At 41.0% G+C, this 26,415-nt stretch overlaps 1 protein-coding gene and 2 long non-coding RNA genes across 3 annotated transcripts in view; 2 read left to right on the plus strand and 1 right to left on the minus strand.

The window, feature by feature from the left end:
* LOC127423090 (peripheral-type benzodiazepine receptor-associated protein 1-like) overlaps nt 1-26,415 on the minus strand; it is a 174,633-nt gene that overhangs the window by 16,402 nt on the left and 131,816 nt on the right. Inside the window, exons 14-26 of the mRNA XM_051667130.1 lie at nt 25,707-25,881; nt 21,851-22,071; nt 20,009-20,112; nt 19,347-19,456; nt 17,320-18,210; nt 16,882-17,033; nt 15,739-16,233; nt 11,367-11,870; nt 8,424-8,582; nt 6,967-7,713; nt 4,722-4,821; nt 2,833-2,963; nt 1,180-1,348 (exon numbers count right to left, since the gene is read on the minus strand). Of these exons, the coding sequence (XP_051523090.1) occupies nt 1,180-1,348; nt 2,833-2,963; nt 4,722-4,821; nt 6,967-7,713; nt 8,424-8,582; nt 11,367-11,870; nt 15,739-16,233; nt 16,882-17,033; nt 17,320-18,210; nt 19,347-19,456; nt 20,009-20,112; nt 21,851-22,071; nt 25,707-25,881 (3,958 nt within the window). The remainder of the gene's footprint in view (nt 1-1,179; nt 1,349-2,832; nt 2,964-4,721; nt 4,822-6,966; nt 7,714-8,423; nt 8,583-11,366; nt 11,871-15,738; nt 16,234-16,881; nt 17,034-17,319; nt 18,211-19,346; nt 19,457-20,008; nt 20,113-21,850; nt 22,072-25,706; nt 25,882-26,415) is intronic.
* Nucleotides 1-26,415, plus strand: part of LOC127423843 (uncharacterized) — a 149,627-nt gene that overhangs the window by 11,039 nt on the left and 112,173 nt on the right. The gene's annotated exons all lie outside the window — the stretch shown is intronic.
* LOC127423833 (uncharacterized) overlaps nt 16,445-26,415 on the plus strand; it is a 34,272-nt gene continuing 24,301 nt past the window's right edge. Inside the window, exons 1-2 of the long non-coding RNA XR_007894385.1 lie at nt 16,445-16,603; nt 16,901-17,046. This is a non-coding gene — a long non-coding RNA (uncharacterized LOC127423833). The remainder of the gene's footprint in view (nt 16,604-16,900; nt 17,047-26,415) is intronic.

Here is a 26,415-nt window from a genome sequence, read left to right on the forward strand (position 1 = left end):
AAACAGAGAGATGGGGCTGAAGGTAGCTAGTCACACCGTGTCCTACTCAGACGCCAAACGACACACAATATAAGTTATCTTTTCTATGTTAATCAGAGCTTTTTGTCCTAAGCAGCTGTGACACATAACGGGACATTCTGTCGATTGCTTTGTTTCTATATTTGGCGTCACACCTGGTAACACTGTCCACTATGAACTGGCACTGGTTCAAAAAGCTGTGTTCCGCGACTGTTTCCATTTCCTTAAATAACGTATAACGTGCGAGTAAGGGCATCTGGAGGAGCTTCTGGTGCCCCCCTAGGGTAAAATAGTATCCCCCTAGGGAGTTGGTACCCAACACAGACTGCGTAATATGTGTATATGGAGCGGCGGTACTTGCAGCTACCTCCAGCCTCCTCCATCACACTGTTTGATTGAAGACTCCGGTTAAAACAAATAAGGCTGGGCATAGAAATGCATCTATTCTTCCACTACAAACTCTTCAGAGATGTTTTGTAAGTTCTGTTCTCTGGTTTATGTGCAGCAATGATGTGTTTTCTTTTGTTAATATCGCTGGTGGTCCTGTTGAAGCTAAACAAAACGAGCTTTCACTTGAACACCCCATCTCACGCGTGCTGCGTAACTACTGTTGCTCTCATGCAAGAAGCTCTAAAGCTCGCGTGCAGACTCATAAATGCACATAGGAGATCAAAGGTCAGTCAAGAGTTTCACTTAATAATACATTAGATTTTGGTTTGTCTCTCATCAAATCTTATCGTATGCTTTCATAACAATCATGAGTCTCATGGAATAATTTAATAGACCTCTGAATTATACTTTTGTGTTCTTTTGAAGCTTGAAGAGGTGGTCACCATAAACTGCCATTGTATGACATCACTGAGCACAAATTTTTTAACAATTTCTCCCTTTGTGTTAAGAAAAAGAAAGAAAGTCATATAGGGTTATAACAACAAAGGAGTGAGTAAACAATGACTGAATTTTAATTTTTGGGTGAACTAATCCTTTAATGTTGGGTGTGTACCTACAGCCTAAAAATTTTGCCTAGGTAGGCAGTACACTAGATTTGCTAAACTATACATCAGCAGACTAGTCCAATACATTTCCATTTTAAGTCTCAAAGCATATATATATATATGGTACATGTATATTGATGTTTGAAGTATGCAGTGTTAAACACACCTATCTTTTCCATCGACGCCTCCGTGGAGAGGAAACCCTGCACCAGGAGCTGGTCTCTGGTCTCCTCATCATCCACCTGGATCTCTGAAACCATATTACACGGCACGTAACCATGATGACCACCTGCCTCACCACGGTAGAAACCATCTGCATCTTTGTCCCCATAAACCTGCAGATGAGAAAATGGTTCAGATTTCACACAAGCATAAATGTCATGAAACTTGCACAGAAACTAAGGGTACGTTTACATGACAACGATGTACTAAAAACTGAAAAGTTTTTGAAACGTTTTGCGTACAGACGACAACGTTGTCAAAACGATCCCCGTTCACACGGATCCGCGAAAACGACTAAAAGCGCTGTACTATGCATGCCAGGCCAGTAGTCGGCGATGTCACTTTGTAAAGAAACACTACGCGCCTGCGCACATAAGCACTCTTCCATAGAGCGGTGAATACAAACAATGAAGATGGTGACCGCTGGTCGTAGCAGTGATGTAGTAAATCTACACTTTGCTGGAGAAGTGTCAATAAACTCAAAATCTTGAGCAGCACAAACACAGTCCTGAAGTCCGCCATTGTAGTTTTTAATGTCTCGCGTGTTGTTTTGAAGTACTCGCGCGCATACCTATAGACTGAACATGTAATACGCTTGCGCATGACATCATCGTTTTCAAAAATGTGCACTTTGAAACCCATTTTTAAAAGTTTACGTTTTCAGGCCCCAAAATGCTGTTGTAGTGTAAACGAACAGCCAAAACGCATTTTTTTCCGTTTTTAGTTGAAAATGTTGTCGTGTAAACGGCCCCTAACTTGTGGAGTGTTGAGGTAAATGAAATAATGCAACTTTTTTCAGAAAGTAAAGCAATTATTTATCTGTGTGTTTGTCATTGTTAATTGACTGACACACTCTTCCATTTAGCAGACGCTTTTATTCAAAGCGACTACAAATGAGGAAATAGAACCAGATTCGTCATACAAAAGGCAACAATATCCGCAGTTTCGCAATGCCAAGTTCCAATAGTAAACAGCTTTCTTTTATCTGTGTAAGGTCATAAACGGTTTAAGAATAAACCGGTCGACACGGGTACATTTTTGCCCATTACCTCGATTTTGCGTTGCATATACACCTTTACCAATATTCTTACTGGCTTATCCAATGTGTGCACGTGTTGTGCACATACCTTTTCACAGTTTGATGTCAAAATCAGAGAATAACATGATTATTTCAAATCTTATGTAAACGCGTTTTTCTTGCTTTGTCAAAATAGGCTGACTTTTGGAAGTTTTCAGCGTATTGGTGTGCATGTAAACAGGCTCACTGTAAAATGTGTTGTTACTATGCTTTTACTACAAATACCACAGCTGAACTATAGATACTGTTGTAAAACCATGGTTTTCACTTGTACCACAAATTAACCAAATTAACTTTTTGTGAACACAAAACTACTGTGAGGGAATGCAAATCTATTTTAGAAAATATTTTCCCTCCCTGTCTTCCATAGCAATCACAATCAAACTATCCAAAAGGCTTTATAAACAAGCACAAACTCAAGGGGTCTGATTTACAACCATAAATCTTAAAAAAATGTTACAATTTCATCTCAGACTAGCAACAATTATAGCTTCTTTTATTTTAGAGAAGCTTTTGCACCTTAATAATTTGTCCCTCTTTAAAGGGAAGTTCCTCTTCTGCAGCGTCAGGATTGGGTGACATCACAGCTGGGTCATATGGGAAGAGAGCAACAAAGATCCTCACCTCATTTTCTCCAGGTGCCCTGGACTCTGCAAACACACACACACATAAGTCAGTACACTGATGGCCGTTCCCTCTCCCCCCACCTGTAGAAGCGTAATGGCTCGGTCCAGGCGTGTCCTTAAGTGAGGTAATCATGCTAAAACCTCCTGATCCTAATCCGCCATGAGTCGATTGAGAAACGTGCACGCACGATCCAAACGCACAGAGCTAGAAAGACCGAGAGAGATGCACAGATGGCTATCTACAAACTTCAACACTTTTCAACAGTGTGATATGGACAAGATCCAAACTACAAAACAGAAAGTTATCCAACTAAACCTTTAGATGAAAAACATAGAACATTTTAAAACATATAGTTCTGTTTCTGGACACTGATTGGTCAATACAGCGTTCCAGTTGTGCAAAAATACACAAAATAGTGCGTTAGGACCTATTAACCTTAAAGAACTTTAAGAACTATTAACTTAAGTTTACATGTCAGGGACTAGATCTTCTAGAGGAAGGATATAACTTAATGCATTGCTTCATTATATAGTGTTTTTATGTAGTAACATTTAAAAAAAACTAAAGGCACCATGGGCATAAAAACACCCTTTAGCCATGCCTATATTTACAATATTGCATAAGCTTTTACACATTTTTGCTTAAATTTACAACCCATGATCTGAAAACAATACTCAATAATCAAAGGATCATTCTATGAAGTGAATACATTGTGTGTACATTCAATGTATATCTTGAAAGCACAGTAAGTTGTTTTGGAAAAAAATGTCTGCCAAATGAATAAATGAATAAATGAAAATGTGAATGAATTAATGCAACTGTAAATGCAATTTAATTCTAACAACATCCTAAAGCCATCAGGATCTTTTACCTGTTTCTAAATCAGGGGTAAAGGGTTAGGGGTCAAGGGTAGGTTGCAATCCAGAGTGGTGTAATCTGTGGTGGTAATAGGAGTCTGTCATGTTTGCGTTTAGCTCCAGCACTGAGATGTACTCTATCTCATTAGTGAAGATCAGACCATCAGTAGCAACAATCAAGGGCAGAGCAAAGAGACCGTGCAGCTTGTTAACAAGGGGTGCGCTATTACTATTCTAAAGGAGATAAATCTAAATGGACAAATAAGAAAAATAAATAATAAGAATAAATAGACATGCTGCATTGAAGGAGGGAGCTATATCTAGTTCTTTAGACAGCAAACAAGGCACATACACATGTAGTTTACTGAAATACATCTGACAAAGCATCATTTTGGAGACATCCGCAAAGGGAAAAGTGATCCATAAATAACTAAATTATGTTTTATTTTTTTATTGTAAAATACAACATTGTATTTTGGGGTTAGAGTTAGTGTGTGGCAACTATGATTAGCTTAATTTAAAACATTACTCGTCTACTGTATTGTGTGTGTGTGTGTGTGTCTGAATGTACACTTGGGGAGGGACGGTTTAGGGCAGCATCGAAAATGAGGACACAAAGACTTAAAGCACCTGCAGGCTAAAAGAGAGGAGAGGAGGAATATGGAGCAACACAGAAAGAGAAATGGACAGAATGGACAAATGAGAGGTGAAAAGGATGTGATCTAATTTGGAGATGTGTGCAGTACACAGAGAGCTGCTGCGGTCAGTTATCATCACGGTAACTATTTTCATAGTGGCCACTTCCTCCTATGTCGTGACAAGCTGTTTGGAGTTAAGCTCTTCTAAAGAAAGAGAGAGAGAGAGAGAGAGAGAGACAGAGGGAGAGAGAGAATGAGGAAGAAAAAGAGTTCTTAAGAATCTCACCTCTTGGCAGTCTAATTCCAGAGCGTGTCGATTTCGGAGTGACATCACATGGGCTGCACCATGCTGCACCTGCAAGTGATGCTTCTCTGCCCGATGACTCCTGATTTGAGAAAAATAAACTGTTACAGACTGGTACAGGAAAAATCCAGTAACGCAATACCATCACAGCAGCGTAAAAGCAAAATTACGAATACTGCATGTACTACCACACACAAACATTAGGGGCTCCAGACCACGGTCCAAATCACTGAGATCACATTTTTCCCCCATTCTGATGGTTGATGTGATCATTAACTGAAGCTCCTGACCTGTATATGCATGATTTTATGCACTGCAGCCACATGATTGGCTGATTAGATAATCGCATGGATGTTTGTTGGTGCCGGATGGGCTGGTTTGAGTATTTCTGGGATTGTCACGCACAACAGTCTCTAGAATTTACTCAGAATGTTGCCAAAAACAAAAAACATCCAGTGAGCGGCAGTTCTGTGGACGGAAATGACTTGTTGATGAGAGAGGTCAACAGAGAATGGCCAGACTGGTTTGAACTGACAAAGTCTACGGTAACTCAGATGTACAACTATGGTGAGAAGAATATAATCTCAGAATGCTATTCTGAGATGCAGGTTTGTGCTATTTTGGCGGCATGAGGAGGACCTACACAATATTAGGCAGGTGGTTTTAATGATGTGGCTGATCGGTGTATGTTCTATTGCATAACTACTTAGCTTGATATCGGAACATTAACCAAAAATCACTGCTGTAAAGGAAAGTAAAGTCATGCACTTTGAATATGTGATTATAGATCATATAAATTTTTTTTTTTTAGCTGTGGCTTTTGGCCCTTGTCTGTTAGATTTGAGGCTAACATCTATATGCTAACATTCTCCTAAAAGTTGACAAAACGTTATGCAAATAGCTTTTTCTTCCAGGTAAATGGACCAAAAATACTGATGACTCTTGACTCATCTTGTTTGCATGGTGTACACATTTTTGTCCACTAATAGCAACTAGATTTTGAGATATTGTAAAAATGTCAATCTTGGTCACAGCCTGGAGCCTTGAAACACATACAAACACTCTGTTGAAAGCAACTCCCTGCTGGAAAATCCAGCTTAAGCTTGTAGCTGTGATTTAGAACATAGTAGCTAGTTTCTAGTGGGTCCGCACTGGTCATGAGCTGGTCGACCAACTACCATACTCCAAAACACATCTACCAGCTTAAATTGCATTTTCTTGCAGGGTTTGATTCAAGGTCAACAGAGAAAGCATTTGAAGTTGTTTTCAGCAACATTACAGTGGTGATACGGGAACAAATGTACAGCAGGTACAACATAATGCAGTTGTACATACAGTGTTACCCTGTCTCTGCCATGAACAGTCACAACAGTTTTTGGACAACTTGGACAGAAGATGTCAGCAACAAATGGGATAAGCACCACCCCATTTTTGGCATGCAAGGGAGATTCAGTAGAGCACATAGAGCTGTTCTAACTGAACACTGGAAAGAATAAGACGTAGGACAAACACGCACCGTAAAGCCATCAGCTACAAATTCAAAGATGCCTTGACTCGAGACAGGGAAAAGGGGAGGGTGTAGGGTACAGAGTCAACTGCACAGAACTAGATATTTAGGCTTAAACCTTTTGCATCCACTGTAAATCAGTTTTTGAGACTCATTGTGTACATGGTGGAATCTTATATTACTGTTACCGCATAACATTAAGATGGTGTGGGATTGTGGCCAAAGTTCGGGGCCAATAGGTGGAAGTTTGCTGGTTCAAATCCTATAAGGAACGAGCTGTGAACCATCAAAATTGTGACCTTAAGCAATCAACCATTGGGGGATTGTCCCTGTACAAATGCAATTGAAATTATTACTCTAAGCAGACATTCTGAGCTGTCCAACTGTGATACTACATGCTTTGTTTCAGGAACTCAAATGGTAGAGCACAACACTATCAATGGCAAGGTCATGGGTTCAATTTCCAGGGACTGCATGGTCTTATAAAATGTACACTCCAAAATGTACTGTAAGATGCATCGGATAAATACCTTCCAAATCCCCCAAATGTAATAATGCAAACACTTTGTATGTTGAGCTATAGTGTATAGATGAGAACAGTGACTGGAGTGAGTGAGTGAGTGAAACCTTTTAGGATGCAAAAGGTTTCAGCCATGTCCATAATGGATGAGCTGGTTGTCAAGGGAATATGGTTAAGGTATAACAAGAAGACGGACACACCCATGAGCGGTTGCTAGTGGGCAGCTCTGGTTGAGGTCTGCTTGTCAGGGGCAGGTGGTGGTAGTCATGGTTACCACCCTCCACCCACCACTCCGCGCTCATCTGCTCAAGCACCACCTCTCCAGGATCAAAGACCTGAGTTTCCTCATCGTTATCGGTTCCGTATTCTACGTCAATCTCGGATGAGGTTCCAGTGGGCGACTTTACGCGGTGTACAGTCTTGCTAATCAAATACGGTCCCTGCCCTGCTCCTGATGACCCTGCGACCCCAGCAAGGTCAGACGTCATATGGTTACGGAGTAGGGCCTCTCTCCTAAGTTGATCGCCATGGCCTTTGTGCCGTGTGCGGCGGACATGTTGACTCCCAGTGCTAGGCCCAGCGTACAGACTACTATCCGAGTCCAACTCCACATCTTCGTCATCAAGATATTTAATGGTGTCCACCGTGTCAGCATAGTGCACTCTAGGTCGAGTTCTGACCGGAACCGTCCCTCTGTACCTCACTACAGGCAATTCGGATCTGGTTTTGTTGGGGGAATGTTGATGAACTTCATGTCCACATAAGTGGCCCTTGCCTGAGGCAGTCCGACCTGGAGATGGTCTAGTGTGGGGCTCCGATTCGGTGCTGTCTTCTTCTTCTGTGACCTCTGGGATGCTAAATAGCTGCTTGTTGTGGTAGGCCTGAAGAGGGAGCTTTATAATCCTTTCCAAAATCTCTTCATCGCTGTCAGGTTCCCACATTTCAGACTGGGGTCATTTTAGAAGAACGTTGGGAGTTATCAGGGTGAGAAGGGCATAGGTAAAGGGCAAGAAGAGAGATCGAGAAGTGTGCGCATGCATGCCCACATATAGGTGAGGTAAAGGTTGTTGTTTTTGGTGTCAAAAAAGGAAAATAGAAGAAAATGAGGAAAAAAAACAGAAGAAAATTAAAATGCAACAGAGTAAATATTAGAACAGAAAGAACAAAAATTATACATAAGTATGGCAGAGTCCTAACCAGGCACAATGCAACAAGTTTCCACATGAGTAATTTGTTCACATTAAAAGCAAACTAGATGCGTGACAACACAATCACAGCCAATCAGAACATATTGGTTGTTTAATATGTAGTCATGTTGAGCAGGATTTAGTACCAATGAGATTTCACATCACATCTGCAACTGACAAAATGTCTTGTGACTTGTCACAATTATGGCTGGTTAGAACAAAAACTTAAATTTACATAAACAGCTTTCATCGCTTTGTTAGGACATTGTGGAAGACTAAGCAATTCAACTCCCTACAGTTAAAATCTATTATGTAGCAAAGCTTGCGAGACACTGAGTAAAGTAAGTGTTCACTGGTGAGATGATCCACCAATCACAGGACTTGTAATATGTATAACTTCGCGTGAGGACGCAATGATTTTTCCAAAGGATTGTTGAGGAATTCTACAGTGTTCACGTGCAGGTACATACCCTGCCTGTTGGAGCTGTACTGTAACCTCTGAAGGGGTTGTCAACGATAGGCTCAGAGTACAGGTCTTCCTCCTCTTCCTCCAGGATGTCAGACAGGTCGGATCGACTGCTCTCTCCATGGTAGTCTGGAGGAGGGTCCATAAGACCACCAGCATACACCTGACAGACAAAAATAACTTTACCACAGGTTTCTGAGACAATGGGTCAAAACTCTACAACATATGGTCAGATCTAGGTTCAACTTTAATTAATTCATTAATTTCAACAGTTTATGCCACGTGTCAGGGGGTGTGAAATCCACATTTGGAGCAATGATCAAATTAAGCTCTACCACTAACTCAAACCATATATCTTGCCTCAAATGCCCAAAGTATACTTCAGTTTTTTATGTGCCGCTACGTCTCACGCACAGTGTGCATGATGCAAATTTTTGTCGTCATGCATCCCAGTTTTTCCAGACACATGGACAGCTCTTGTCTATGTTCGTCATCTGTACATGTGCCTGGTGCTGACTGTACTAAAGAGTATCACAAACAGTAATTGTGCGCATGCATCGAACGCCTCATATGGACTTGCGTTCAAACAATTATACTTTAAAAGGCTAGTGTGTTCAACTTTGCATGATACGTAACTGCACACGGAAAAACTAAGTATATCCTAGCCTTAACCCTTATACCTAATGCTGACCCTAACCCTTGGTTTTCATTCTTACTTGCAGTTCCAAAACCCTAACTTCCATTAACGTTATATTCTAACTTTGAATCCATATTTATAACCATGATCCCTATTCTCCAACCCTTAACCATGCCCCTGACAAAGTGGAAGGGGTCCTTTCCTCCCTACTCCTAACCCCAAACCCTAACTTCCAACCCAAAATTCTAACTCTAACCCCTAGTTACAACCCTGACCCTTAACTAAATCCAGGCCTTGACCCCCACCTTTTAATTGAACCTGGACTTTAAACCTCAGCCTAAACTGTATCCCTAACCACAGCCTCTACTCTCCTACATACAAATTGTCACCGTAATCTAAATTTGTAACCCAAACCTTAAGGATAGGGTATCCTTTGTATTTCCTTGTGCCTTTCCATCTTGCACACACTTGAGCGCTCTAGTCTTTTAAATTTGACACTTTTGTACACGTTCGGTACGAATGCACACTATGACTGCTCTGTGATACTCTTCAGCAGTCAACGCCAGGTGCATCTGCAGATAAGACTGTCTGCGTGTTCTGAAAAACTGGGCTGTACACTGACAGTCCACACGTACTATGCTGGTGATGAAATCTGTGTCATGTGCAATGTATGCAAGACATAGCAGCATGCAGAAAACCAAAATATACCTTCTCTCTGATACCTAATTTCCAACCCGTCACCCTGGCCCAGACATTCCACAACTTCACCTAATGCTAAATCTAACCAGGTGGCCCTACTACCTACTCCTTACCTCACACTCAAACTCCCAACCCTAAATCCTAACACCAAGCCAAAGTCCCAAATCTGAACCTTTTTTAAATCCAGCCCTTGTCCCCCCTCTCTTCAGCTAACCTGGATTCTTATTCTCAGCCCTAAAATATATACCAACATAGCCCCTATTTTCCTACATTTTAATCCTAGCTCTAACCTCTATTCCTAACGCAAGTAAACACATTAAACCTTTGAAGCCCACTTATATGGGTCATCCCTACAATTTCCTGGTTTCTAGGTCCCCAACAGAGGTTTATGCAATTTATGTTTAATTTCAACCAATTTAAATTTTAATACGCTTGTGGAAAAGAATAAAGACTATAATGTTACACAATGCTGTAATGTCATGATACTGTGACCTTAAATTGACAATATATGAAATTATATGAAATGATGTCACACTTTGGAGATGGACATCTGCCATTCAGCAAAATAATGTTGGAGTTATTTGTTGTGACATTAGTCATATGTTGTCAAGCATAACATGTCCACCCTGTTATGGAAAGATGTAGTGAAAATTAACATAATTAAACATTTTCAATATTTGTATGTTTACAAAAATAAAATCATCATTATAAGTTTACAAATATGTTAGCTGGATATCTTCCACAGACCATGTAATGGCTTATTTTACCCTCTGACCCTGTTATTTTCTACCCTGACCAGCACACCTAACCCAATGGCACAGCCATTAAAGGGTCATGAAACACTACAACACATTTTTTGAGATGTTAACAGGTATATACATATGTCTTGCACACAAGGGCAGAGAATGTCAGCATTCGTTACTTTTAATTTCAAGAGGAAAAGGTTAATTTAGGAATTTTTGGGCTATTTTCACCTTCTGGGTTTCAAATGAACATTGAGTCAACGTCACAGGTTGTGACGTAACGGATTTAGCTTTCCATTGAATTTCAGCAAATCTACGTCACGGGTGTTCTTGATATTATTAATGACAAGGCGTGGCCTTTACCCTTTGACAAGCGTGTGTCAAATCTAGTGTCATTGCCATGCACGTGACCATCGCTTCAAACTCTCAAGCACCATCAGTCAGTTGAGAGAGTTGATAGTACCGTTACGCAGGCGACCCCACCCCACCACCCCGAAATTAAAGTGAACTGTTTCATGACCCTTTAACAAGGAAAATTTGAATATGGCACTTCATGTCAAAAAGGCTGCCAACCCCTGCTCTAAACCAATAACCTATTTCCTAAGCCCACACCTTTCCCATTTCAAACTCCCAAATCCAGATCCTGAACCACACATGCTGTCAGAGCTGGTCCTAGTCTGTTGATTATGGCCCACAGTTAATAAATGTATCATTAAGGTGTTTCCCTTTGGGAATATATTCGAATATTAGGGAATATAGATTCATTCCGAAAGCTATACTAAAGCCAAGATACTCAACAAGAGTGCAGTTTGAAATGATAACAACTGGCACAAGGAGAAAAGTCTCTAGATATGCTTTGTAAACCAACCTTTATTCGTGGTTGAGGTACAGGCCGCAGGAACTCCTCCATTGATACTAGCCTGGTGTTCTCTCTGTCCTCCTCAGGCTCCGACTCGAAGGGTGATGGATTGGGAGGCCTCAGTGGATGCGTATCTGGCACATCAAGAGGGTCCTTCCCAGGGATGTTGACTTTGGGTGTGGTGGAACTGGGTGGTGGCGTGTGAAGTTTGGCAAGGGGGTCCTCTAGAAAGTCGGAGAGGGAGGCAACAGGACGCTGGGCACCGGGACTGTCTGTCTCTTTACAGGGGTTCAGTGCAGTGGGGGCCACAATGGACTGCACTGGTACTGATGCAGGTACAACAACAGTAGCGGGCATGGCCGCTGACATTGCCATGGGTGGTTGTACAGCCATGGACACAGGCACTGCCATGGATACTTGAGTGGGCATGGGTGCTGGCATGGTCAAGGGAGCGGGCACAGCCATGGATGCTGCTGTGGCAATGGGCACTGGCATGTCTACAGTTGCACTTACCTGTTGATAGAGGTGTAGTATTAAATTCAGACTCACAATTTAACACTGTGACGACACATGCAGAATAACACTCATGTTTGCACAAAGATATCCAACTCCTGGCCACTCCTATACCCACACATGCCAGACCACTACACACAATTTACAAGATGGCGCCATGGATGGCAGCCTCGGTGTGGAGCTCTCCAATTCTTTTGTTGTTTTTTTTTGTTTGTCCTTTGTTTAGTAATTTTTTTCCAATCAGTTTTACCAGGGACGAATTGTTGAACATTAGGCAGCACATACCAGACAATCTTTTCCCAGTTTTTGACTATTCAGTTGTTTTGCTGGACATTTTAGTCAGAGACGAAGCTGTGTTGTTCAAGCGCGCTATGAGACGCAAGCAAGGGAAGTGAGCCAACGCGCTGGTTAAACTTCTTCAGCATGGCTTTCGAACAGCGCTGCCGAGTATTCATCTAGAGAATCTCCACTCTCTTCCTAACAAAATGGATGGACTACATCTCCTAACCCGTACAAATTAAGACTTTTCAAACTCAGCTGCCTTGTGCTTCACAGAAATCTGGCTGAGTGAAGCCATTCCGGACAGCGTGTTACATCTGCCGGGCTTTAAGCTATTCAAAGTGGATCGCACTGCGGAGTTAACAGGGAAAACGAGAGGTGGTGGAACATGCTTTTACATCAATGAAATTCGGTGTACAGATGTAACAACGTTAAAGAAGATGTGCTGTCCTAATTTTGAAGCGCTCTTTATCAACTGTATGCCTTTCTACTCGCCGCAGGTGTTTTCCTCGTTTATTCTTGTGAGTGTTTAAATTCCTCCACAAGCGTGAGTGAGCACAGCGCTGCAAAAGCTGGCTGATCAGATTACAGACATGGAACAACAATACCCGGACTCACTTATTATTATTCTCTGCGATTTTAACAGAGCCAATCTCACCTGTGAACTGCCAAATTACAGACAGCACATTACATGCCTCACCAGAGACAGAAATATACTGGATCACTGCTACACAACATTAAAGGATGCATATCACTCTGTCCCTAGAGCAGCTTTGGGACTCTCTGATCACTGTCTGGTTCATCCTCTTCAAAAACTTAAATCAGCTAAATCTGTAGTAAAGACTTTAAAAAGATGGACCAATGAAGCAGAGCTGGAACTACAAGCCTGCTTTGTCTGCACTGATCGGGGTGTTTTTAAAGCTGCAGACACCAATCTGGATGAGCTCACAGATACTGTAACATCATATATCAGGTTCTGTGAGGATATGTGCATTCCTACTAGAACTCATTTAACATACAGCAATGATAAACCATGGTTTACAGCAAAACTCAGGCAGCTTCGTCAGGCCAAAGAGGATGCATACAAAAGTGGGGATAAAATATTATACAATCAGGCCAGAAACACTGAAAGACATTACTAACTACAAGATACCATCCCCCAACACTGTAGGGAATCAACAACTGGCTGACGACCTAAATGTGTTTTACTGTAGATTTGAAAAGGCCATTCTCACACTCCACACCCGCTCTGACCTTCACTTCACACAAACATCAACACCTCCTGTAACCACCCTTCTCCCCCCTCCTGTTACTCAACCTGCACTTAAGATCTGTTAAGAGGGTGTGTGCCGGGTATTCCGGAAACAAAAGACCGGAAAGCACAGGGCCCAGACAGTGTTTCACCTACTTGTCTAAAATCCTGTGCTGATCAGCTGGCCCCCATCTTCACACAGATCTTCAACAGATCACTGGAGCAGTGTGAAGTTCCCTGCTGCTTCAAATGCTCCACCATCTTCCCTGTCCCAAAGAAATCCAAAATCACAGGACTTAATGACTACAGACCTGATGCTCTGACTTCTGTGGTCATGAAGTCATTTGAAAGATGGGTGTTGGCCCACCTGAAGGATATCACTGGACCCTTTCTGGATACCCTCCAATTTGTTTATTGAGCAAACAGGTCTGTGGATGATGCAGTCAGCATGAGATTGCATAATATCCTGCAACATCTGGACAGACCAGGGACATATGCAAGGATCCTTTTTGTGGACTTCAGTTCGGCTTTCAACACCATCATCCCAGCTATTCTCCGAACTAAATTAAACCAACTCTCTGTTCCAACATCTATCTGTCAGTGGATCACCAGCTTTCAGGTAGTGAGACTGGGGAAATTCACTTCCAGCACCTGTACAATCAGCACTGTTGCCCCTCAGGGATGTGTGCTGTACCCACTACTCTTCTCCCTGCACACAAACAACTGCACTGCCAAGGACCCCTCTGTCAAGCTCCTGAAGTTTGCAGACGACACTATTGTCATCGGCCTCATCCAGGATGACGATAAGTCTGCATACAAAAGGGAGGTTGACCAGCTGACTGTCTGGTGCAGTCAAAACAACCTTGAGCTGAACCCACACAAAACAGTGGAGATGATAGTGGACTTTAGGAGGAACACCCCAACAATGACCCCGGTCACCATTCTAAACAGCACTATAGCAGAAGTGGAGTCATTCAGGTTCCTGGGCTCTACCATCTCACAGGACCTGAAGTGAGAGACCCACATTGACTTAAAAGGCCCAGCAGAGGTTGTACTTCCTTCGTCAGTTGAGGAAGTTCAACCTGCCACAGGCGCTGCTGATACAGTTCTACTCAGCAGTCATTGAGTCTGTCCTCTGCACTTCAATAACTGTCTGGTTTGGTTCAGCTATGAAATCGGACATCAGAAGACAAAAAAAAGAACAGTTCGGACAGCTGAGCAGATTATTGGTTGCCCAACAAAATCCAAAATAAATCAAAACTGTGTTATATTTTAGTATCTTCAAAGTAGTCACCCTTTGCCTAGAATTTGCAGACATGTACTCTTGTCATTTTCTCAATCAACTTCTTGAGGTATCACCCTGGGATGCTTTTTAAACAGTATTGAAGGAGTTCCCATCTATGTTGGGCACTTATTGGCTGCTTTTCCTTTATTATTTGGTCCAAGTCTTCAATTTCAAAAACGTTTTTTTTTTTTAAATTACATTTTAGTTTTATAATGTCAAACATTTAAGCATACGCCTTCAGATCAAAAGATTTTTAAGATCGTGAGAAACATTTCAGTCAAGTGTTTCAAAACTTTTGACCGGTAGTGTGTGTGTGTGTGTGTGTGTGTATGTGTATATATATATATATATATATATATATATATATATATATATATATATATATATAAATTGTCTTATGTATTTCTATATATACTTAAATTTTCTATTCGCTTTTCATTTTAAGTCAATTTTTTTTATTATTATCTCTGTCTTGTTGTTGTATTGTTTGTGCACTGGAAGCTTCTGTCACCAAGACAAATTTCTTGTATGTCTAAGCATACTTGGCAATAAAGCTCATTCTGATTCTGATTCTCTTCTTCTGAAGACTCAACAGTTCTGAATTACACATGATGAACAAAACTGCTTTTTGTGACCAGAGATGTTAACCAGTTACTACGATTCCTTCAAGTCTTTATCTGTCACTTTAGGGTTCTTTTTTACCTCACTGAGCATTCTGCATTGTGCCCTTTGAGTCATCTTGGCGTGACGGCCACTTCTAGGGAGAGTATCCACAGTAATAAATCTTCTCCATTTACATACAATTTGTCCCTAATCAGTCGGCACATTGTTGCTCATAGATATATGGCATTTCGAATAGGATTCTCAACACTACTTTAGTCAAGCTTCCAAATTTTTTGATCAGACGTTTGCTTTCTATTAAAGCTGCACCAAACCAGCAAAGTTCAAAACCCTTGTAAGTAGGTGGTCCTTTCACTGTTGTCTGGGACACGTCAGGACAGATCAGCATTTACACTACAAATGTTATGTGTTCACATGCTTTTCTGACTTACTGATGAGTTAGCATGAGAAGCAGACAGTGATGGTGCTTCCTGAGCTGCCGTGGCAACAGTGAGTGGGGCAACTGACGCTGGGTTTGCCCAGGCTTCTACGTAGGATGCAGCAGGCAGATGCGCATCACGAGCGACTGCTTTTGGTGTGTTGATGTAAACTCCCCTCATTGGACCAGTGGTGTGTTCATCTAGTACAGCAGCATGTGGCAGGACAGGAGTTTTGGCAGCAGAAAGAGACGTGGCACATACAGGAGGCTCTGGGTTGGCATCAGCCGCAAGGACACAGGCGGTAGCTGGCACAGACTGGCACTGAGGCAGAGAGCCACCGGACATGATGGCAGGCAGTTTTACAGGAACATTCACAGGTAAAGAATCCACCGACTCGCCGAACGATGACATTGTGCGTACGGTGAGCTCATGGGCCGCCTGTAATATCTGGATCTGAGATGGACCAATCAGAGCGCTGCCTGCTGTGGGTGATGACACCTCTAATACCTGAAGACAAGACACAGAGTATGAGTTTGTATGTTTTACAACACACTGATATACTTTCAAACCGAAATCCAAATTGACTTTACTGTATGTCATTATTTACACATGTTCATCTGTAATATAATGTGCTAGAACAGACACCAGTTACATTTGCCTAGAATATTTAAATTAATTAAATTAAAGGGAAGTATATTATACACTAAGTCACTAATCAAATGTTTTATAATTTTGACATTGATCATGTTAACTCTTTGTACAAATGGCAGATTTCCTTCTTTCCATTGAAATACACAAGATGCTCTTTAGAATATTCTCCAATCAGAATAACAAGATCATTGGGTTTTGTTCATGCCAGCTCCAGCACAGCAAAAAGGTGACAAACCCAATACTACACGAATCATGTAAATTTTTCATTTTACTCATTACATTACATTCACAAGTCATCTCAGACCTTTGGACTCCATTTGTAATTCATAATATATGCATGATACTCATCACAGTTATGTCTGCTTTCATGTTTATTGACCAAAGCCTGTTTTTTATGCTAAAGATGCTCTTGATGGAATCATCAATGACAAGAGTTTATAAAAAAAACAAAGAACTATTCTTTTGTTATTTTTAAGATTAAACAGACTTGTCAGACTCGTTCACCTTCTTCTTGTCAGCGTAGATGGTGTAGCCAGTGACTCGGACTCCATTGGATGTCCCGGCGGCATCTATGGTAACGGGCAGCCAGCTGATCTGAGCGATTCCTGGAGACGGGCCCTGCTCCAGCTGCACGTCCAGAGGTGCATCAGGAGGACCTAAGAGACAAAGGTGAGGGTCAAAGGTCAAGCCAAAGAAATTTAAACTGAAATATTATCACTCAATAATAACTTAAATTTGAATCTGTTCCTCACAAGAAGAAATTTACTGTGTCTTATTTTACTCCCTTGGTCCCTATATCATCAATCATTATATCAGTTTTGGGTTTGACTTCATAATTTTACTAAAGACTTGAGATACTTCAGAAGATGACGCAACTGCGTCAGCATTTCCGGTAAGGGAACATAGTGAGCAACCTCCAGTGAATTGACACACTCATCTCACCTGCAGTAAGGGTCGTGAAAGAGGTCACGGCGGTTTTGCGTTCTCGGCACTCCGGTGGTAGCTCCCAGGCTGTGCGGTGCGGCCGGGCCTCTACTTTAATGCGGTAATGCAGGTTAGGAGTGAGGTTACTGAGGCACAGTGAATAGCTTCCCGCCTTTACCAGCTCGCACTCCTCATCGTTCAAAGACACAATGTGCACATAGTTACTGTTGCTAGGCAGCCAGGTCAGGCTGGCCGAGGTAGCAGTTACGCATTCAACGCGCAGTTGCGTCGGCGCCACACGCACATTTTGGCCAACAAGTATACTGCAACGTAACTGATCTGAGTTCCCGCGCTCTGTCAAGCTCTGCACCGCTATCCGATATGACTTCTGTGCCAAGTCCAGCCTCTCCAAAACGGCCTTCGTTTGTGTTCCAAACGGCACGTTGACTCGCAACTCGTGGTCAACGTAGACGTTATAGCTAAACACAGAACCCCAGCCCGCCGGTACAAGCGGCGCTTCCCAGCCGATGATGATACTCTTGGTGAGCTGTTTGATTAGCGTAAGCTTGCGGGGGTAAGGCACGGTGTCCACCCCCACTTCCTCTAGATCCAGATCCAAGCCGTTGGTGAGGGGGGCGTTCAGCGCAGGAGTGGAAGTGTTAGCTTTACTGTTGTCACCTGGAGCCGATGCTGTCGTGGAGGTCTCAGTCCGCTCAGAGGAGCTGTGGGCAAAACGCAGGTGGTTGTGTTGGTGTAACCGCTCGCTACCGCTGTGAAAACTGCTCTCCTGGAAGGAATTATGGGACATATCGCCAGTCTGATGAAGGTGGATGCTCATGAAGTCGTCGTCCGACACACGCTCCACGAAGTTGGAGGGAACAAGGCCTCTCCGCCCATCCATCAGTTCACCTACAGAGAGTGAGAGCAAGATGGTTTAAACACAACAGTTAGGCAAAAATAGTAATATATACTATCAGTCAAATGTTTGTTCACACTTGAATGCATTTTGCCAGTAGTGTTGTGGAGTGTCAAGGTGGTCTTTGGCAAACTTCAGGTGCACAGCAATGTTTTTGTTTGAAAGCAGTGGCTTCCTTCATGGTGTCCTGCCATGGACACCATGACTGCTTAATGTTTTCCATTTAGTAGACTCATGAACAGAGATGTTAACCAGTTTCAATGATTTAAACTGTATAAGGGTTAAACTGCTGACGCACGGAGTCACGTGACTAAACATCATGGCATCGATTTCCGTGAACTGCTTCTATGGGCGCAGCGCCACAGTAGTGCCTCTGGTAAGAAACCTCTTCAATTTTTTTCACTGAAACCTGTTTGGTTGTAAAGAATAGCCTCTCTAGTTTCGTTTGATATGCCGCTTTAAATATTATTTTAAACGCTGATAAACATGAAGTACTCAAATGTGTGCTGTGGGGCGGTTTTCTGACAAACGTTCCAAAAACATTTCACAGTAACAAATCTGTGGGTCATTTCGCTTCATTTTAGTCTAAATTTTGTAATATTTTTGTTTGTTATCACTGTACAATAAGGTGCTATTCATTAATATTAGTAAATGCATTCCTGTATATTTACTGTGCATTATCACATTGAGAATTAATGGATGCATCCAAAAACTGGAAAATGTTGCTTTCAGAGGCTTTATATGGAGTTAGGATGAAAATAAGGTGCATTTCAAACTGTTCTGAGACCAGTGCAGACAGACAGCACACTGGAGGTTAAGTCATTCACTAAATAGGGAGCAAGGGTGCATTCTATAGCCCTCCTTTGCATTTAAGTGCATTCCCTCCTAAAATCCATCCAAAAGTTCAGTTTCAGGCTGCAGATGTTGTTTGAATATCAGATAGTCCTGATTTGTTGAACATTTTTTGGCCACTTTATAAATACCACACTTTCATTTCTGTTATTTCATAGTTTTGATGACTTTACTATAATTATAAAATGTGGAAAATAGTCATAATAAAAAATGAGGTGTGTACAGACGTTTGACAGGTAGTGTATTTTCTTTTTAGAATTGAAAATAATAAACTGACCCTCATAGAAGCCGTCATCATCCATGTCTCCATAGACGTAAATATACTCTCCTGCTGTGAGTGGTAACTCCACCTCAGGATTATCATTAGGGCCATCATAAGGGTTGTAGCTGCATTCAGAACAAGACATAAAAACACAAGCCTAAATTAAAAAAATAAAATAAATAAAAACATTACGCTGAACAATTTCATTTACAAAGGCCACACAAAGAAAATGCATGTACCAATATTTTTTTTAAATTTTTTTTTATTAAAGGAGCCTGTTTTGGACCTTTCCCTGAATTGTTGCTATTGAAGGGCCTGTGTGTGTTCTTGTGGTGCCATCAGCCAATCAGAGTCGTTATTTTCCTGCCACAGCAGAGTGATTAGTCACATGGCATTTATGGCTCATATGATTGGCTCTATAAACCTGTATGGGATCTGAGTAATCATGAGCAAAGATGGCAGAATTCAAATTGCATTATTTTGCCAGTTCATGTGCCAGTTTAGCAACTGCCATTGAGATGAATGGGAATGCTAACGAATATATTATTATTGACCTACTTGCACTGCGTGTGATTTTGACCAATGAGGTTTCACTATGGGCGGGGCTACTCAATGTGCAGCAGGTTATGAAACAGCGTTAGCATGTAGGTAAGAAATCGATAAATAATAATGGTTACCTGTAACGTGCGATGAACACCTGGAGTTTAGCGGCTCCTTTGCTCACATACGGCGCTGGAGAAACATCAATATCCAGTTCTTCAACTTCACTAGCTGTGTCCACCTGAAACACACACACACACACACACACTCAGCAATATGAGACAAACTCAATATCGGATGGGTGACTCAAATCAATTTGTTTTGTTCCTGGTTTAAACTTTATATATTTACAGGCATAAAATTGGTGGTTGTACAAAATTTTAAGACCCCAGACGCCCAACACTGAGAAATTGCTCCTTAAAACCACGTTACTCAAAAACATACTGACTTTTAACACTGAAAAGCAATGACAAAGATGATGCACCAATACTGGTCTGATACTGTGCTCATTTACTCCTATAACATACATGCAGCATACGTTCACTGTGAAATTGGTGCATCTCTAATAACGACCTTCTCTTTAAAAACTTGCAGTCAGCTTCTAAAATCGCCTAAATATAGTGCTATTGTAAGTAGAAAGTGAACTGACTCATGTAGGCTGTATTTATAGCTCAAGGGTAAAACCTTTTATGGATAATCACTTACAACTAATACAACTTTTATAAGCCAGCACAGCACAGGATTATCTCACCCGATATCAGCTTTAGACAGCTGCACGCGTTCCGGGTAGCGACTGCACTCTGACCCGGGATCAGTTTACCCCAAAATAATCTCTATCTGAAATATTAGAGTTGAGCTGGCTGAAACGCACTAAGATCAACAATTTAAAGTAACTTCAATCAACACTCCACCCTGTTATTTGAGCTGTGAAAACTAGACCACAAAATACCCAGACAATTACAGCAACAAATGATCTTCATCCTAAATGACAACTTTGAATTTCAACAGCTAGTTTTTAAACCTTTTTTTATACACAAACAATAGATAGAGACAGACAGACAGGCAGACGGATAGACAGATAAATAGAGAGACAGACAGACAGACAGATGGTCAGAAAGGCAGACAGACAGAGATGGACAGATAGATAGAGTGGCAGGCAGACATATGGACAGATAGATATGCAGACAGACAGACAGACAGACAGACATATGGACAGATAGATATGCAGACAGACAGACAGATGGATAGATAGATAGGCAGACAGACAGACAGATGGATAGACAGATAGAGTGGCAGGCAGACATATGGACAGATAGATATGCAGACAGACAGACAGACAGACAGATGGATAGATAGATAGGCAGACAGACAGACAGATGGACAGATAGATAAGAGTGGCAGGCAGACATATGGACAGATAGATATGATGACAGACAGACAGACAGATGGATAGATATGCAGACAGACAGACAGACAGATGGATAGATAGATAGTGGCAGGCAGACAGATGGACAGATAGATATGCAGACAGACAGACAGATGGATAGATATATAGCCAGACAGACAAACAGATGGATAGATAGGCAGACAGACAGACAGACAGACAAATGGATAGATATACAGAGTGACAGACAGACAGGCGGGTGGTTAGACAGAAAAGAGAGAGAGACGGACGGACAGACAGATAGACAGACAGGCACGCAGGCAGGCAGACATACAGACAGAAGGATACATATATATATATATATATATAGAGAGAGAGAGAGAGAGAGAGAGAGAGAGAGAGAGAGAGACACAGACAGATGGACAGACAGACAGTTAGACAGACGATATAGAGACAGACAGATGGATATATAGAGAGACAGACAGATGGATAGATAGATAGACAGACAGACAGATAGATATATAGATGGACAGACAGACAAACGGCCAGACAGACAGACAGAAAGATGGTGTAGTAGTTGTGTAGTTTCTCTCACATCATGTGTAGGGCTGGCCTTTCGGGGGCTGGTCGGTTGAGAGCCTGCAGATTTTGGGGACAGGTGTGTGGTCTCAGATTTGGGTGGTGTGGGGCTGGAGGAGGAGCCAGACTTCACACTGATGGCAGGCAGCTCTCTGTGTTTGGTGGTTGGCATGCGCTCAGGACGAGAGAGTTCGGCTGCATGAGGAGTCGAGCCTGAACGCAACACTGCAGCCACATCTGACACCATTAAAGGAGAGGACACCATGAGTGTGTTAAAGAAACACTCCACCCAAAAATTACAATTCAGTCATCATTTACAACCCTTCGTGTCATTCCAAACCTGCATGACTTTCTTTCTTCCCTTGAAACACAGAAAGAGATATTAAAAAACAAGTATTCAGTGATCAGGCATTGCCAAGCTGCAAAAAGGACAAAAAAGCACATTAAAAGTAGCCCATATTACTCATGCAATATATACTGTATAAGTCTAAAGTCAATCACTAGATTTGTGCGAATCCTCAAAACAGCATTGTGCTTGTGCGTCTGGTCCACAGAAGAAAGTCATACAAGTTTTGAACAACATAAAAGCGAGGAAATTATGACAGAATTTTCATAACTGGGTAAGCTATCACTTTAACAATCAAGATCAGGTCAATAGCAAAGGGTCAGAGCTACAACTCGTTCTTGACAGAATGGAAACTATCATAACATATCTAAAACCTCCAAATGCCTTTCAAACAATAGCATTTTTGTGACACAAAGCTTCACATGTTTGTGCTTGTTTGAATGATGCATCTGTGTTGTGTGACTCTAGTTGACCTCTGTGATCTACAGGTTAGAATCAAGGCTGATTAAACGAGTGCCATCTGTTTGCATAAGGGTCATGACCCTGGTCACTGTAATACTACAGTAGTAAATTACTCTTTGACCCTCTGCTCAGGTTCATTCAGTTTTGTCTGCTTTAAAATGAATCATATGGCAGTTCGCTCAATTCTGTCCTGACCTTCTGACCCTCCACACAGACTGGCAACTTTAAAACAGGTGCATTAGATTAAACAATAAAAAGCAAATACAATGTGCAGCAAAATATAAAAGATGCATGCTGTAAACAGTTACACATGCTGTTATATTCTTGTGATCAACAGAATACATCCAGAAATATTGAAGAAAACTATTGAAGGGGTATGTTTGTAATGGATTACAGTACTTCTTACTGTACACTGCATAGTACTTGTTTTAAAAACGTATTTTTTTTAAAACTTCAGGATGGCCTATTACAATACTTTTCTTACTATTTCTGTCATACAGTAGATATGGCAAAAATAGTACGAGTAGTACACCTTTCCTAACATTAATATAATACACTATTGTCACATGACTTTACAACGCTGAATGTTTAATTCAGTGTGGAGTGTTCAGTTATGATCTCTGAAATACTGTTATTTTGCATTTCTGGACCTCTGGCAATCCAAATAAATAATGATTAAATATGAAATAATAAAGGAAAATAAAATGTGCATACTGTGCAATTAGCAGCAGCTGTAATGGAGCACAGATCAAAGCGGTGAACTCTGATTGGTCCGTGACACTAAGGCAGCCAATCGTATCCTCACAAAGCTGAGTGACATGCAATGTACTGCAGTGACCATTTTCTTAAGACAAGAACCAAAACTTGCATTTAAACTTCCAAGATGAGATCTGCAAAGAATACCACCTTCAACACAAAGACCGCTGACCAGTCACAAAGTGGTGTAGTTTATGGTTCAGAATAGGAGTGGGCGGTAAGTCCAAATTTTTCCATTAGAAATTTGATTTTTGCTGGAAATTCAACGAAAAGACGGGTTATATAAAAATAACCATGTGTTAATGTGTATCCGTTTTATTATTTATTTTTATTTGTTCACCCCGTCTCCCTCCAAATAGTCATATTTTATTCCACTAGATGGCAGCAAGTACTAGAATTTTTTTTTCTCTATCACCTTCCGTCACAAAATGCCAATCTGAAACGAAGGTGGGACTCTAAGGCATTTTAGCCCTCACAGATGTGCTCGTCCATAGACATTCAGTCTAATTTCAGGTTCATGCACCACCCTCATTGTTTCATCGGATATATCGGCCTCTGAGTGGACTACAAGCTCAATCTAGGTGTCATTAGAAAGCCGAGATCCTCCCCTTTGTGATGATGTAAAATTTGATCTTTAATAGTCGATAACATATATTTCTGATGATTTGATAAGCATGCTTTTCCTGCGGGACTGCAGGTTTTGTTCTGGACATGTAAGATATAACACTGGATTATTCACACAAGCAAGCTCACAGACAAGTAAACAATGGCTCATATTTTAGAGAACTTCCTAAGGTAAAAGCAGATAATGTTTTTAGCTATTTGTGGCTTACAGTAGCAGTTATCGGAGCATAAAAGAGATGTTTGTATGCGATGTCTTACAAATATCATATTTCACTTTGTGATTCTTTTGAAAATCTTTCGAACTGTGGTATTAGGGCAACAAAATAAGTTATACAGTCGCACTCCTGAGAATGAGAGCTTTCATTTGATATATGACTTGTCCATTTAAAATACTTTTATATTCATATTAATATTTCTACCACTTAACCACTAGGTGGCGTGTATTTGTGACCCAGACACTTTAAGGCCTTATTTTGATATTTTAAGTAAAAAATGCAGAAGTGATTGATATCTTTGAAAAGTTCAGATTCTAAGCTTTCAAATGATACCCCATATGCCCGACTCATGTATACGGGGGCTTGAGTGTTTTAAGCGTAAACATTTTTCACGATATAGCGCCCCCTTCTGGACCCGCCGGCAGTTCCACAGAGTTGAAGAAGTTAATATTAGTTTATAATGCATTTACTAATGTTAGCACAAACAACTTTTAATTAAAAAAAATGTATTAGTGTGCTGTATGTTGAAATTAACATTAACCAAGATTATTAAAAGCTACAAAAATATTTTCGACAACTAATGTAGTTAATGTTAATGTATACAACCTTATTATAAAGTGTTACTATCTTGGTCAATGTTAATTCCAACACATACTAATACTGATGCTTTACATTAAAAGTTGTTTACATTAGTTAATGCATTATGAGCTAACATGAACACATAATGAACAAAAATATTTTGGTAAAATAACATTAATAAACATAAAAAATGCAGTAAAAAAATTATTCTTCACTGTTATTTCATGATACATAATGCATTTACTAACCTTAAGTGATATTAATGTGGCAAGTTGCACCGTTGCTCTGTAATCGTAAACGACTAATGTATTTCTGCATACAAGTTTCTTTGTTGCCCTCACTCTTTCACATATAAACAGAACATGAAAATCTCTACCAGACGACATACTGTATTTCTACCGTTGCACAATGTGTACTGTACGTCATACCGCCCAGTCCTAGTTCAGGACATCATGCTAAATTCATCATGGATGTGACCACTCTCCATTGCACACACTCCATGTGTTTTCATGCAGGTAAACACTGTGATGCCTTCATTCAGGACAAATACGCAGGTGTGAACTCAGCCCAGAATAATGACCACATTAAATAGTACCAGTCTCAGTAGTGTCACAGAGGGCTTCATTACCCTCCAAACTCCAAAACGTGATCTCTTCCAAAGAGGCATCTGTGGCTGGAGAAAGAGGGAATAGTGCACACACAATCCACTTAGAGATAGCTCCCACAAAACCCCTAAAATAGTGGTAGTAAAATGCAAGCCTCAGTCTGTTTTGAGAAGTTTTGAACAGGATTTCTACTTCTGGATCCCTTTTGTTGCGCTCTATGATCTCTTTGGGTGTAATCAGTAGTTTTGGGTGATTCGTTTAATAATGATGAGTAAATTAGCATACCAGTCACACCGGGCAAGCCATTGGTCAGCTGGGTCAGACTGGGGCCGGACAGCAGTTCGGCTCCCGACAGGTCAATTTTCGACGCCTGAACCCGGAATTTATCCAGTTCCTGTGAGAGCAAACCGAACTGCTCGCTCTGACTGCGGCATTTGTCCTCAAGCTCCCGAACTTTTGCCTACACACAGACAATAATATGCACATATTAATTAATATTCATAAGAGACATAATTAAAATGTTAAATATATCATCTTGTTCTGATGCGGGTGCCATTAGACAAACAAAGCAATGTGCTGCAAATGAGAGATTAGCCAATCAGAGCATGTGATGATGCAATGAATACATGACATCACCTATTCAGAGTCTAAAACTGGGCAACACAAACATTGCCAGCCAATCAGTTTTCCTTATATAACATTATAGCTCATGCAAGGAGATCTCTATAAAACGTTGGATGTGTATAACCTAAAAAGGCCTTTCAAAATCAGCATGAAACAACAATTTTTGTGGTGGTCTTTTTGGTTCACGTGATATATGGGTGTTTCTTCAACTTCATGCACTTTTGGCACTATGGATTTCTAGAAAGTCTCTTTAAAACATTTTTCACACTCAAAAAACAATTTGTCTTCTAACAATGTCCAATACTGTATGTTCATACATCACAGGAGATTTACGTCATTTTTGTCATAAAAATTCCCACCATAATGTAAT

Source organism: Myxocyprinus asiaticus, chromosome 3 (assembly GCF_019703515.2).
Source record: "Myxocyprinus asiaticus isolate MX2 ecotype Aquarium Trade chromosome 3, UBuf_Myxa_2, whole genome shotgun sequence".
NCBI lineage: Eukaryota > Metazoa > Chordata > Actinopteri > Cypriniformes > Catostomidae > Myxocyprinus > Myxocyprinus asiaticus.